At 47.8% G+C, this 14051-nt stretch overlaps 1 protein-coding gene across 2 annotated transcripts in view; it reads left to right on the plus strand.

Annotated features, from left to right (window-relative positions):
• Nucleotides 1-14051, plus strand: part of CC2D2A (coiled-coil and C2 domain containing 2A) — a 67126-nt gene extending 53075 nt beyond the window's left edge. For both annotated transcript variants that reach the window (XM_075260316.1, XM_075260324.1), the window contains 3 exons: nucleotides 9458-9516; nucleotides 10610-10787; nucleotides 13230-14051. In XM_075260316.1, the coding sequence (XP_075116417.1) occupies nucleotides 9458-9516; nucleotides 10610-10787; nucleotides 13230-13418 (426 nt within the window). In that variant the 3' untranslated portion in view covers nucleotides 13419-14051. The remainder of the gene's footprint in view (nucleotides 1-9457; nucleotides 9517-10609; nucleotides 10788-13229) is intronic.

The following is a 14051-nucleotide window of genomic DNA, read 5'->3' on the forward strand; positions in this document are numbered from 1 at the left end:
AGATTCTGGGTAGGCAGGGACAGGCTAGGATAGGAAGGAGAAGACAACCAACAGCTCTTATAAGAGCTAAATTCCAGGGAGAAGCTTGTCAGTGTAACGTGGCACTGACGGGCTCAATCGCCGCAACCCAGCTTTCCCAGGATCCTGAATGGAATACACTGTCAGTGTATTCCCGTATGCCCGATATATACCCCGATACCCGTTCCAACGGTGTGCCCCCCCACCTTCACCCCAGAAATACCCTGCAAGTCCCCTAGCAATAGAATTGGGGCTATATACACCCACAATTTTTACTACTGGTATACAGTGCCATTGTCTGACTGGGAATTCAAAGAATATATTGGGAATACAAATACCCTCATTTCTTGCTACTGCCATATAGTGCCAGTGTCTGACTGGGAATTCAAAGAATATATTGGGGTTACGTGCACCCACAATTTTTACTACTGGTATACAGTGCCATTGTCTGACTGGGAATTCAAAGAATATATTGGGGTTATAAATACCCTCATTTCTTGCTACTGCCATATAGTGCCAGTTTCTGACTGGTAATTCAAAGAATATATTGGGGTTACGTGCACCCACAATTTTTACTACTGGTATACAGTGCCATTGTCTGACTGGGAATTCAAAGAGTATATTGGGAATACAAATACCCTCATTTCTTGCTACTGCCATATAGTGCCAGTTTCTGACTGGGAATTCAAAGAATATATTGGGGTTACGTGCACCCACAATTTTTACTACTGGTATACAGTGCCATTGTCTGACTGGGAATTCAAAGAGTATATTGGGAATACAAATACCCTCATTTCTTGCTACTGCCATATAGTGCCAGTTTCTGACTGGGAATTCAAAGAATATATTGGGGTTACGTGCACCCACAATTTTTACTACTGGTATACAGTGCCATTGTCTGACTGGGAATTCAAAGAATATATTGGGGTTATAAATACCCTCATTTCTTGCTACTGCCATATAGTGCCAGTTTCTGACTGGTAATTCAAAGAATATATTGGGGTTACGTGCACCCACAATTTTTACTACTGGTATACAGTGCCATTGTCTGACTGGGAATTCAAAGAGTATATTGGGAATACAAATACCCTCATTTCTTGCTACTGCCATATAGTGCCAGTTTCTGACTGGTAATTCAAAGAATATATTGGGGTTACGTGCACCCACAATTTTTACTACTGGTATACAGTGCCATTGTCTGACTGGGAATTCAAAGAATATATTGGGGTTATAAATACCCTCATTTCTTGCTACTGCCATATAGTGCCAGTTTCTGACTGGGAATTCAAAGAATATATTGGGGTTACGTGCACCCACAATTTTTACTACTGGTATACAGTGCCATTGTCTGACTGGGAATTCAAAGAATATATTGGGGTTATAAATACCCTCATTTCTTGCTACTGCCATATAGTGCCAGTTTCTGACTGGTAATTCAAAGAATATATTGGGGTTACGTGCACCCACAATTTTTACTACTGGTATACAGTGCCAATTTCTAACTAGGAATTCAAAATGCGCAAGGCTCCCGGAAAGGGACGTGGACGAGGCCGTGGGCGAGGTCGGGGGAATGGTTCTGGGGAGCAAGGTAGCAGTGAAGCCACAGGGCGTCCCGTGCCTACTCCTGTGGGGCAGCAAGCATTGCGCCACTCCACAGTGCCAGGGTTGTTTGCCACATTAACTAAACTGCAGGGTACAAACCTTAGTAGGCCCGAGAACCAGGAACAGGTCTTGCAATGGCTGTCAGAGAACGCTTACAGCACATTGTCCAGCAGCCAGTCAGACTCTGCCTCCTCTCCTCCTATTACCCAACAGTCTTGTCTTCCTTCCTCCCAAAATTCCGAAGCTTTACAGAACAATAACCCAAACTGTCCCTGCTCCCCAGAGCTGTTCTCCGCTCCTTTCATTGTCCCTCAACCTGCCTCTCCACGTCACGATTCCACGAACCTAACAGAGGAGCATCTGTGTCCAGATGCTCAAACACTAGAGTCTCCTCCATCTCCGTTCGATTTGGTGGTGGATGACCAGCAACCCACCCTCATCGACGATGATGTGACGCAGTTGCCGTCAGGGCATCCAGTTGACCGGCGCATTGTGCGGGAGGAGGAGATGAGACAGGAGTTGGAAGAGGAAGTGGTGGATGATGAGGACACTGACCCGACCTGGACAGGGGGGATGTCAAGCGGGGAAAGTAGTGTGGATGTTGAGGCAGGTGCAGCACCAAAAAGGGTAGCTAGAGGCAGAGGCAGAGGTCAGCAGCTTAGGCGAAGCCAGGCCACACCCGGAATCTCCCAAGATGTTCCAGTTCGTACCCAGCCCCGAAAAACTCCCACCTCGAGGGCACGTTTCTCGAAGGTGTGGAGTTTTTTCAAGGAATGCGCCGAGGACAGATATAGTGTTGTCTTCACAATTTGCCTCCCGAAATTGATTAGGGGCTCTGAGAAGAGCAACCTGTCCACCACTTCAATGCGCCGTCATTTGGAATCCAAGCACTGGAATCAGTGGCAGGCAGCAACGGCAGGACAAAGGCCGCCTGCCGTTCACGCCACTGCCACTGCCTCTGCCTCTGCCACTGCCACTGCTGACTGTGCTGGCGATGCACTCCAGAGGACGAGCCAGGACACCACTTCATCTGCCTCCGCCACTTTGTTGACTTCTACCTCATCCTCCCCTGGTCCTGTCTTATCTCCTTCTCCTGCACCATCAAAGGCACCATCAGGCGTTTCTTTACAACAACCCACCATCTCTCAGACATTGGAGCGGCGGCAGAAATACACTGCTAACCACCCACACGCGCAAGCCTTGAACGCCAACATCGCTAAACTGCTGGCCCAGGAGATGTTGGCGTTCCGGCTTGTTGAAACTCCCGCCTTCCTGGACCTGATGGCAACTGCGGCACCTCGCTATGCCGTCCCTAGCCGTCACTACTTCTCCCGGTGTGCCGTCCCCGCCTTGCACCAGCACGTGTCACTCAACATCAGGCGGGCCCTTAGTTCCGCGCTTTGCACAAAGGTCCACTTGACCACCGACGCGTGGACAAGTGCATGCGGACAGGGACGCTACATTTCACTGACGGCACACTGGGTGAATGTAGTTGAGGCTGGGACTGCTTCCCAAACTGGCCCGGTGTACCTCGTCTCCCCGCCTAACATTCCTGGCAGGGACACGAGAAGAACACCCCCCTCCTCCTCCTCCTCCTGTACCGCCTCCTCCTCCGCCACCGCCTCCTCCTCCGCCACCGCCTCCTCCTCCGCTGTTAGATTGACCCCAGCTACGAGTTGGAAACGTTGCAGCACTGGCGTTGGTAGACGTCAGCAGGCTGTGCTGAAGCTGATCAGCTTGGGGGACAGACAGCACACTGCCTCCGAGGTGAGGGATGCCCTCCTCGATGAGACGGCAATATGGTTTGAGCCGCTGCACCTGGGCCCAGGCATGGTCGTTTGTGATAACGGCCGGAACCTGGTAGCAGCTCTGGAGCTTGCCGGACTCCAACATGTTCCATGCCTGGCCCACGTCTTCAACCTAGTGGTGCAACGTTTCCTAAAGAGCTACCCCAATGTTCCAGAGCTACTGGTGAAAGTGCGGCGCATGTGCGCCCACTTTCGCAAGTCGACAGTAGCCGCTGCTAGCTTAAAATCTCTCCAGCAACGCCTGCATGTGCCACAACACCGGCTTTTGTGCGACGTCCCCACACGCTGGAACTCAACGTTTCAGATGTTGAATAGAGTGGTTGAGCAGCAGAGACCTTTGATGGAATACCAGCTACAAAACCCTAGGGTGCCACAAAGTCAGCTGCCTCAGTTTCACATCCATGAGTGGCCATGGATGAGAGACCTTTGTGACATCCTACGGGTCTTTGAGGAGTCCACAAGGAGGGTGAGCTCTGAGGATGCGATGGTGAGCCTTACAATCCCGCTCTTGTGTGTTCTGAGAGAATCCCTGATTGACATCAGGGATAACTCAGATCACACAGAGGAGTTAGGGATAGCATCCGATCCGTCACAGCTGGAGAGTAGGTCCACACATCTGTCCGCTTCACTGCGTTTAATGGAGGAGGAGGAGGAGGAGGAGGAGGAGGAAGAAGAGTTGTCCGATGATGTGATGGTGATACAGGAGGCTTCCGGGCAACTTCGAATCGTCCCATTGTTGCAGCGCGGATGGGTAGACATGGAGGATGAGGAGGAAATGGAGATTGAACTTTCCGGTGGGGCCAGAGGAGTCATGCCAACTAACACTGTGGCAGACATGGCTGAGTTCATGTTGGGGTGCTTTACAACCGACAAGCGTATTGTCAAAATCATGGAGGACAACCAGTACTGGATCTTTGCTATCCTTGACCCCCGGTATAAAAACAACATCTCGTCTTTTATTCCGGTAGAGGGGAGGGCCAATCGCATCAATGCTTGCCACAGGCAATTGGTGCAGAATATGATGGAGATGTTTCCAGCATGTGACGTTGGCGGCAGGGAGGGCAGTTCCTCCAGTAGGCAACCAAGTTCTCACCGGTCCACACAAACGAGGGGCACACTGTCTAAGGTCTGGGACACCTTGATGGCACCCCCTCGCCAAAGTGCCGCCACGGAGGGTCCTAGTGTCACCAGGCGTGAGAAGTATAGGCGCATGTTGCGGGAATACCTTTCCGACCACAGCCCTGTCCTCTCCGACCCCTCTGCGCCCTACACGTATTGGGTGTCGAAGTTGGACCTGTGGCTTGAACTTGCCCTATATGCCTTGGAGGTGCTGTCCTGTCCTGCCGCCAGCGTCCTATCTGAGAGGGTGTTCAGTGCAGCCGGTGGCATCATCACTGACAAGCGCACCCGTCTGTCAGCTGAGAGTGCCGACCGGCTCACTTTGATAAAAATGAACCACCACTGGATAGAGCCTTCATTTTTGTGCCCACCTGTGTAAAGCACCCCAACATGAAACTCCATGTCTGTACTCAACCTCTCCAATTCCTCCGCATCCTCATACTCATCCACCATAAGCGTTGCACAATTCTGCTAATACTAGGCTCCCTCCAACATGATTTCCCCCAACTCTGCTGGTTAGAGGCTCCCTCCACCCTGATTTCCACCAACTCTGCTGGTTAGAGGCTCCCTCCACCCTGCTTTCCCACAACTCTGCTGGTTAGAGGCTCCCTCCACCATGAATTTGCCCAAACTGGGCTGTTTAGAGGCTCCCTCCACCATGAATTGGTCCAAACTGGGTTTTTTAGAGGCTCCCTCCACCATGAATTGGTCCAAACTGGGCTGTTTAGAGGCTCCCTCCACCATGAATTTGCCCAAACTGGGCTGTTTAGCGGCTCCCTCCACCATGAATTGGTCCAAACTGGGCTGGTTAGAGGCTCCCTCCACCATGAATTTGCCCAAACTGGGCTGTTTAGAGGCTCCCTCCACCATGAATTTGCCCAAACTGGGCTGGTTAGAGGCTCCCTCCACCATGAATTGGTCCAAACTGGGGTTTTTAGAGGCTCCCTCCACCATGAATTGGTCCAAACTTGGCTGTTTAGAGGCTCCCTCCACCATGAATTGGTCCAAACTGGGCTGGTTAGAGGCTCCCTCCACCATGAATTTCCCAAAACTTGGCTGTTTAGAGGCTCCCTCCACCATTAATTGGTCCAAACTGGGCTGGTTAGAGGCTCCCTCCACCATGAATTTCCCAAAACTTGGCTGTTTAGAGGCTCCCTCCACCATTAATTGGTCCAAACTGGGCTGGTTAGAGGCTCCCTCCACCATGAATTTGCCCAAACTGGGCTGTTTAGAGGCTCCCTCCACCATGAATTGGTCCAAACTGGGTTTTTAGAGGCTCCCTCCACCATGAATTGGTCCAAACTGGGCTGTTTAGAGGCTCCCTCCACCATGAATTTGCCCAAACTGGGCTGTTTAGCGGCTCCCTCCACCATTAATTGGTCCAAACTGGGCTGGTTAGAGGCTCCCTCCACCATGAATTTGCCCAAACTGGGCTGTTTAGAGGCTCCCTCCACCATGAATTTGCCCAAACTGGGCTGGTTAGAGGCTCCCTCCACCATGAATTGGTCCAAACTGGGGTTTTTAGAGGCTCCCTCCACCATGAATTGGTCCAAACTTGGCTGTTTAGAGGCTCCCTCCACCATTAATTGGTCCAAACTGGGCTGGTTAGAGGCTCCCTCCACCATGAATTGGTCCAAACTGGGTTTTTTAGAGGCTCCCTCCACCATGAATTTGCCCAAACTGGGCTGTTTAGAGGCTCCCTCCACCATGAATTGGTCCAAACTGGGCTGGTTAGAGGCTCCCTCCACCATTAATTGGTCCAAACTGGGCTGGTTAGAGGCTCCCTCCACCATGAATTGGTCCAAACTGGGTTTTTTAGAGGCTCCCTCCACCATGAATTTGCCCAAACTGGGCTGTTTAGAGGCTCCCTCCACCATGAATTGGTCCAAACTGGGTTTTTTAGAGGCTCCCTCCACCATGAATTGGTCCAAACTGGGCTGGTTAGAGGCTCCCTCCACCATGAATTGGTCCAAACTGGGGTGGTTAGAGGCTCCCTCCACCATTAATTGGTCCAAACTGGGCTGGTTAGAGGCTCCCTCCACCATTAATTGGTCCAAACTGGGCTGGTTAGAGGCTCCCTCCACCATTAATTGGTCCAAACTGGGCTGGTTAGAGGCTCCCTCCACCATGAATTTGCCCAAACTGGGCTGTTTAGAGGCTCCCTCCACCATGAATTTGCCCAAACTGGGCTGGTTAGAGGCTCCCTCCACCATGAATTGGTCCAAACTGGGGTTTTTAGAGGCTCCCTCCACCATGAATTGGTCCAAACTTGGCTGTTTAGAGGCTCCCTCCACCATTAATTGGTCCAAACTGGGCTGGTTAGAGGCTCCCTCCACCATGAATTGGTCCAAACTTGGCTGTTTAGAGGCTCCCTCCACCATTAATTGGTCCAAACTGGGCTGGTTAGAGGCTCCCTCCACCATGAATTGGTCCAAACTTGGCTGTTTAGAGGCTCCCTCCACCATGAATTGGTCCAAACTGGGCTGGTTAGAGGCTCCCTCCACCATTAATTGGTCCAAACTGGGCTGTTTAGAGGCTCCCTCCACCATGAATTTGCCCAAACTGGGCTGGTTAGAGGCTCCCTCCACCATGAATTGGTCCAAACTGGGCTGGTTAGAGGCTCCCTCCACCATGAATTGGTCCAAACTGGGCTGGTTAGAGGCTCCCTCCACCATGAATTTCCCAAAACTTGGCTGTTTAGAGGCTCCCTCCACCATTAATTGGTCCAAACTGGGCTGGTTAGAGGCTCCCTACACCATGAATTTGCCCAAACTGGGCTGTTTAGAGGCTCCCTCCACCATGAATTTGCCCAAACTGGGCTGGTTAGAGGCTCCCTCCACCATGAATTGGTCCAAACTTGGCTGTTTAGAGGCTCCCTCCACCATTAATTGGTCCAAACTGGGCTGGTTAGAGGCTCCCTCCACCATGAATTGGTCCAAACTGGGTTTTTTAGAGGCTCCCTCCACCATGAATTTGCCCAAACTGGGCTGTTTAGAGGCTCCCTCCACCATGAATTGGTCCAAACTGGGCTGGTTAGAGGCTCCCTCCACCATGAATTTCCCAAAACTTGGCTGTTTAGAGGCTCCCTCCACCATTAATTGGTCCAAACTGGGCTGGTTAGAGGCTCCCTCCACCATGAATTTGCCCAAACTGGCCTGTTTAGAGGCTCCCTCCACCATGAATTTGCCCAAACTGGGCTGGTTAGAGGCTCCCTCCACCATGAATTGGTCCAAACTGGGGTTTTTAGAGGCTCCCTCCACCATGAATTGGTCCAAACTTGGCTGTTTAGAGGCTCCCTCCACCATGAATTGGTCCAAACTGGGCTGGTTAGAGGCTCCCTCCACCATTAATTGGTCCAAACTGGGCTGGTTAGAGGCTCCCTCCACCATGAATTTGCCCAAACTGGCCTGTTTAGAGGCTCCCTCCACCATGAATTTGCCCAAACTGGGCTGGTTAGAGGCTCCCTCCACCATGAATTGGTCCAAACTGGGGTTTTTAGAGGCTCCCTCCACCATGAATTGGTCCAAACTTGGCTGTTTAGAGGCTCCCTCCACCATGAATTGGTCCAAACTGGGGTGGTTAGAGGCTCCCTCCACCATTAATTGGTCCAAACTGGGCTGGTTAGAGGCTCCCTCCACCATTAATTGGTCCAAACTGGGCTGGTTAGAGGCTCCCTCCACCATGAATTTGCCCAAACTGGGCTGGTTAGAGGCTCCCTCCACCATGAATTGGTCCAAACTGGGTTTTTTAGAGGCTCCCTCCACCATGAATTTGCCCAAACTGGGCTGGTTAGAGGCTCCCTCCACCATGAATTGGTCCAAACTGGGGTTTTTAGAGGCTCCCTCCACCATGAATTTGCCCAAACTGGGGTGTTTAGAGGCTCCCTCCACCATGAATTTGCCCAAACTCTGCTGGTTAGAGGCTCAATCCACCCTGATTTTCAAAACAAATGTTGGTGCCAACCTCAACTTACTACAAGGGCCAAATTCACTGCTGGTGACAAGCTCTCCTCACTGCAAGTGCCAAATACACATGTTTCAAGGTGTTTTCCTACTGTCAGAGAGGTGGTATTGAGTGTGTAAAGTGTGTAGTTGTTAGGCTGTGATGTTGGGGTAATAGAGGGTCTTTGGTGTGTTAGATGCCCCCAGACATGCTTCCCCTGCTGTCCCAGTGTCATTCCAGAGGTGTTGGCATCATTTCCTGGGGTGTCATAGTGGACTTGGTGACCCTCCAGACACGGATTTGGGTTTCCCCCTTAACGAGTATCTGTTCCCCATAGACTATAATGGGGTTCGAAACCCGTTCGAACACACGAACATTGAGCGGCTGTTCGAATCGAATTTCGAACCTCGAACATTTTAGTGTTCGCTCATCTCTAATACTAATATATAGACACCGATATGACAGTGTTCTCTTGATAGAACTTGGCTGTTATTCTGAATACTTCTCCCTGGACACGTGTCTGATGAATTTGTATCTACTGGACTAGATTTTCGGTAGCCCAGTCACACTGCATACTAATTATACAAATAAAGGGGTGTCCAGATTAGAAAACCCATTGTCATACACCTATAAGAGACCCCTGATTTAAGAGAGGGGGTCCCCTGTTTATCTTAGTCTCTTGGCCAGAGTAGACAGCAGTTACAAAGAGTATCTCCTCTCACTGTGGAGGACTTGTCTTGTCCTGCATTACACAGACAGCCCATTGATTTGAGTGGACACTCTGCAATATTCAATTTACCCTGTGGTGGAGCTGCAGGGAAATTGAACTCTTACTGCTTGGTTTTCCCACAGATTACAGCGGGTCGCTGGTGGTCCCAGCAGTACTTTGTCCCGCTTGTTACTTCTATCACAGTGCAGAGGAGTTGACTCTCTGTTTCTAATAAATTTGTGTGTTTGTCATTCCTTAGCCAGAGGAACTGATCTATCAGCGCTCAGATAAGACTGCGGCCATGGAACTTCAGGACAGGTAACGTACCATCATCTGGACGACTATGAAATATAAAAAAAAAAATTATATATATTTTTTATTATATAAATATGGTTAGCTGAATTTGCCATTTAATGACAATCATTACAGTGTTTATCCAGCTTTCTACAAATCCTGAATGTCCTTATAACTACGCTGGGTTCACAGCCCCACAGAAACCACCAAAAATCAGCAGAGAGAGGGTTCACTGGTGTCTGTGTATAACCGCTGTTTCGGAGGTGCAACTTTCCATTGTTCGGGTCTCCTGGTGGACCCAAACAACAGAGACATGTCACTAGTGTGAACATTAGTGTGTCTGTTCTCACTGTGGATCTATCATTTTAAGCATGATTAAAGGGAGTCTGTCACCAAAACCCAGTTGTGCAGATAGATAGGTTATGATCACCTGAATTAAATGATGTTTTCCCCTTGTGAATCTCTGCCTCAAGTGTCAAGATATCGTTGGTTTTGGCAGTATACAAATGAGCTCTTTCGAAAATGGCACCGACGAACACAGCGATATTCATGGATTCACAAGGGAGAAAAAATTGTTGATTCAGGTGACCCTAACCTATTTATCTGTGACGCTCGGTTAATATGCAGGGTTCTGGTGACCCTATCCTATCTATCTGCGGGGCTCGGTTAATATGTTGGTTTCTGGTGACCCTAACCTATTTATCTGCGACGCTCGGTTAATATGCAGGGTTCTGGTGACCCTATCCTATCTATCTGCGGGGCTCGGTTAATATGTTGGTTTCTGGTGACCCTAACCTATTTATCTGCGACGCTCGGTTAATATGCAGGGTTCTGGTGACCCTAACATATCTATCTGCAGGGCTCGGTTATTAAGCTGGTTTCTGGTGACCCTAACCTATCTATCTGTGGGGCTCGGTTAATATATTGGTTTCTGGAGACCCTATCCTATCTATCTGCGAGGCTCGGTTAATATGTTGGTTTCTAGTGACCCTAACCTATCTATCTGCGAGGCTCGGTTAATATGCTGGGTTTTGCTGACAGACTTCCTCTAAGGACAGAATAAATAAAAAATGTTCTAAAAGGTAAAGATTTATATTTAGTGTTGGTTTGTTCATAGGATTGAAAAGCTGCTGAAAGAGAAGATAATGGAGTGGAGACCAAGACATCCCACCCGATGGAACCGATACTGCACATCTACTCTCAGACACTTCCTTCCTTTATTGGAACAGAACCAAGGCAAAGATGTGGAGGAAGATCACCGGGCGGAACTGCAGAGACAGCTGGGAGATTACAGGGTAATATATCGTATAATGGGCTGATTTACATAACCCTATGTTGTCCTGAAGGCCAGGTCACTGCTCTATTACTCTCTATGCTCTGTCCACTCTGACTATTATCTAGTAGACGGCCTCAGTGTAGGACACTCGGACTGCTCTTCCGCTCCCCGATATGTTCACTCATTGACTTTGACAGCAGCTTAGCCTTCTCACATTGCCCTAACTCCCAAGGGCTCCGTATACGCCATTCCTTTCCATTCCACAAGTGTATCCAGTCTAGACAATGCTCTGTGAGCTAAACAGCTTGGATTCCAGACTACTACATTGTAACAGTTACATTTGTGTAGATCCTCCTGAGTTACTTAGCTCACAGAGCGTTATCTAGACTGGATACAGTTTCTCCTCATAATGAAACGTTCTATAATTTTCTAATTAGTCTTTCGGTTCCTCATAGTTTCCAAGACCTCTGTTAGCTGTCAGTGAATAGAAGAGCTAGTAACCTGTCATACATTTAAAGGGAGTCTGTCACCAGAACCCAGAATATCAACCCAGCCCTGCAGATAGATAGGTTATGGTCACCTAAATGAGACTGTGTGTTCCCCCTTGTTCCTTCCTATTTATGGCGTTGTGTTCTGATGATAGACTCCCTTTAACTGACACAGGTGCATAGTTTGGTACAGTGTGTCAGCTCTTTCTACAACAAGAGCTTATTTAACCCTGTTATATCAGCTACAGTCCTATGAAAAAGTTTGGGCACCCCTATTAATCTTAATCATTTTTAGTTCTAAATATTTTGGTGTTTGCAACAGCCATTTCAGTTTGATATATCTAATAACTGATGGACACAGTAATATTTCAGGATTGAAATGAGGTTTATTGTACTAACAGAAAATGCGCAATATGCATTAAACCAAAATTTGACCGGTGCAAAAATATGGGCACCTCAACAGAAAAGTGACATTAATATTTAGTACATCCTCCTTTTGCAAAGATAACAGCCTCTAGTCGCTTCCTGTAGCTTTTAATCAGTTCCTGGATCCTGGATGAAGGTATTTTGGACCATTTCTTTCTACAAAACAATTCAAGTTCAGTTAAGTTTGATGGTCGCCGAACATGGACAGCCCGCTCTCAAATGATCTGAAAACAAAGATTGTTCAACATAGTTGTTCAGGGGAAGGATACAAAACGTTGTCTCAGAGATTTAACCTGTCAGTTTCCACTGTGAGGAACATAGTAAGGAAATGGAAGACCACAGGGACAGTTCTTGTTAAGCCCAGAAGTGGCAGGCCAAGAAAAATATCAGAAAGGCAGAGAAGAAGAATGGTGAGAACAGTCAAGGACAATCCACAGACCACCTCCAAAGAGCTGCAGCATCATCTTGCTGCAGATGGTGTCACTGTGCATCGGTCAACTATACAGCGCACTTTGCACAAATAGAAGCTGTATGGGAGAGTGATGAGAAAGAAGCCGTTTCTGCACGTACGCCACAAATAGAGTTGCCTGAGGTATGAAAAAGCACATTTGGACAAGGCAGCTTCATTTTGGAAACAAAAATTGAATTGTTTGGTTATAAAAAAAGGCGTTATGCATGGCGTCCAAAAAGAAACAGCATTCCAAGAAAAACACATGCTACCCACTGTAAAATTTGGTGGAGGTTCCATCATGCTTTGGGGCTGTGTGGCCAATGCCGGCATCGGGAATCTTGTTAAAGTTGAGAGTCGCATGGATTCCACTCAGTATCAGCAGATTCTTGAGAATAATGTTCAAGAATCAGTGATGAAGTTGAAGTTACGCCGGGGATGGCTATTTCAGCAAGACAATGATCCAAAACACCGCTCCAAATCCTCAGGCATTCATGCAGAGGAACAATTACAATGTTCTGGAATGGCCATCCCAGTCCCCAGACCTGAATATCATTGAACATCTGTGGGATGATTTGAAGCGGGCTGTCCATGCTCGGCGACCATCTAACTTAACTGAACTTGAATTGTTTGTCCAAAATACCTTTATCCAGGATCCAGGAACTGATTAAAAGCTACAGGAAGCGACTAGAGGCTGTTATCTTTGCAAAAGGAGGATCTACTAAATATTAATGTCACTTTTCTGTTGAGGTGCCCATACTTTTGCACCGGTCAAATTTTGGTTTAATGCATATTGCACATTTTCTGTTAGTACAATAAACCTCATTTCAATCCTGAAATATTACTGTGTCCATCAGTTATTAGATATATCAAACTGAAATGGCTGTTATAAACACCAAAATATTTAGAACTAAAAATGATTAAGATTAATAGGGGTGCCCAAACTTTTTCATAGGACTGTATATTGCACATTTCTCGCTCATCTCACTGGGGAACACAGCACTATGGGAGATAGACTCATGGTGCTGTGTCCCCGAGTTAATACAACGAGAAAAGGATTTTATGGTATCCCATTTTTTTTTTGTTTGTTTTTCTTCAGTTTTCGGGATTCCCAATAAACATGGCCTTCTCTGATGTGAGACCTCTCATAGAAGCAGTATACAGCACTGGAGTTCATAACAATGAAGTCCCCAATGTGGAGTTTGCCCTGGCTGTGTACGTTCACCCCTATCCCAAGAGTATCTACTCGGTATGGATATATGTTGCGTCTCTTATTCGAAACAGATGAAGCCAGGCTGGAATGTTCTAGGCAAGTAAACAATACGATGGGCCGCAACCATTGCCAAACACGCCCGACTGGTGTTCTCCTATTTCCCAGGCATCTCATCTATTGGCAGGGATACCAGATCCGACGTCAGGGGTCACTTGTGATCAACCTCCTGTAATCCTCACTCGATCTATTGTGTATGGGGTTGAGAAACAGACATGTATTCAGTAGAAATGACAATGAGGAGACAAATAATGAACGGAGGGGAAACTGGTGCGTATGTATATGGCTCATAGACTGAAGGTGCTGTCACTTTGGAATTAAAGGGACTGTATGAAATTAGAAAATTGGAGCTGTTTTATTAAAAACAGCGCCACACCTGTTCACAGGCGGAGTATGGTACTGCATCAGCACTTTTACTTGAATGGGGATAAACTGCAGTACTAGGTACAGCCCACGTACAAGAGTGGCGCTGTTTCTGATAGCAGCCATGTGTATCTGGTTTGTATATCATACAACCTCTTAAGGGGACTTTAAGGGAAGGAATGATGGGAAATCTTAACTTTGACACAACCCAACTGTGTTTATTGTCGTGATTGTGGTTTTAGAGAATTTTTTCTAGGAATAACTAAATGCAGAAGGGTAATTTGAAGA

This window comes from Leptodactylus fuscus, chromosome 1 (assembly GCF_031893055.1).
Source record: "Leptodactylus fuscus isolate aLepFus1 chromosome 1, aLepFus1.hap2, whole genome shotgun sequence".
Classification (NCBI taxonomy): Eukaryota; Metazoa; Chordata; class Amphibia; order Anura; family Leptodactylidae; genus Leptodactylus; species Leptodactylus fuscus.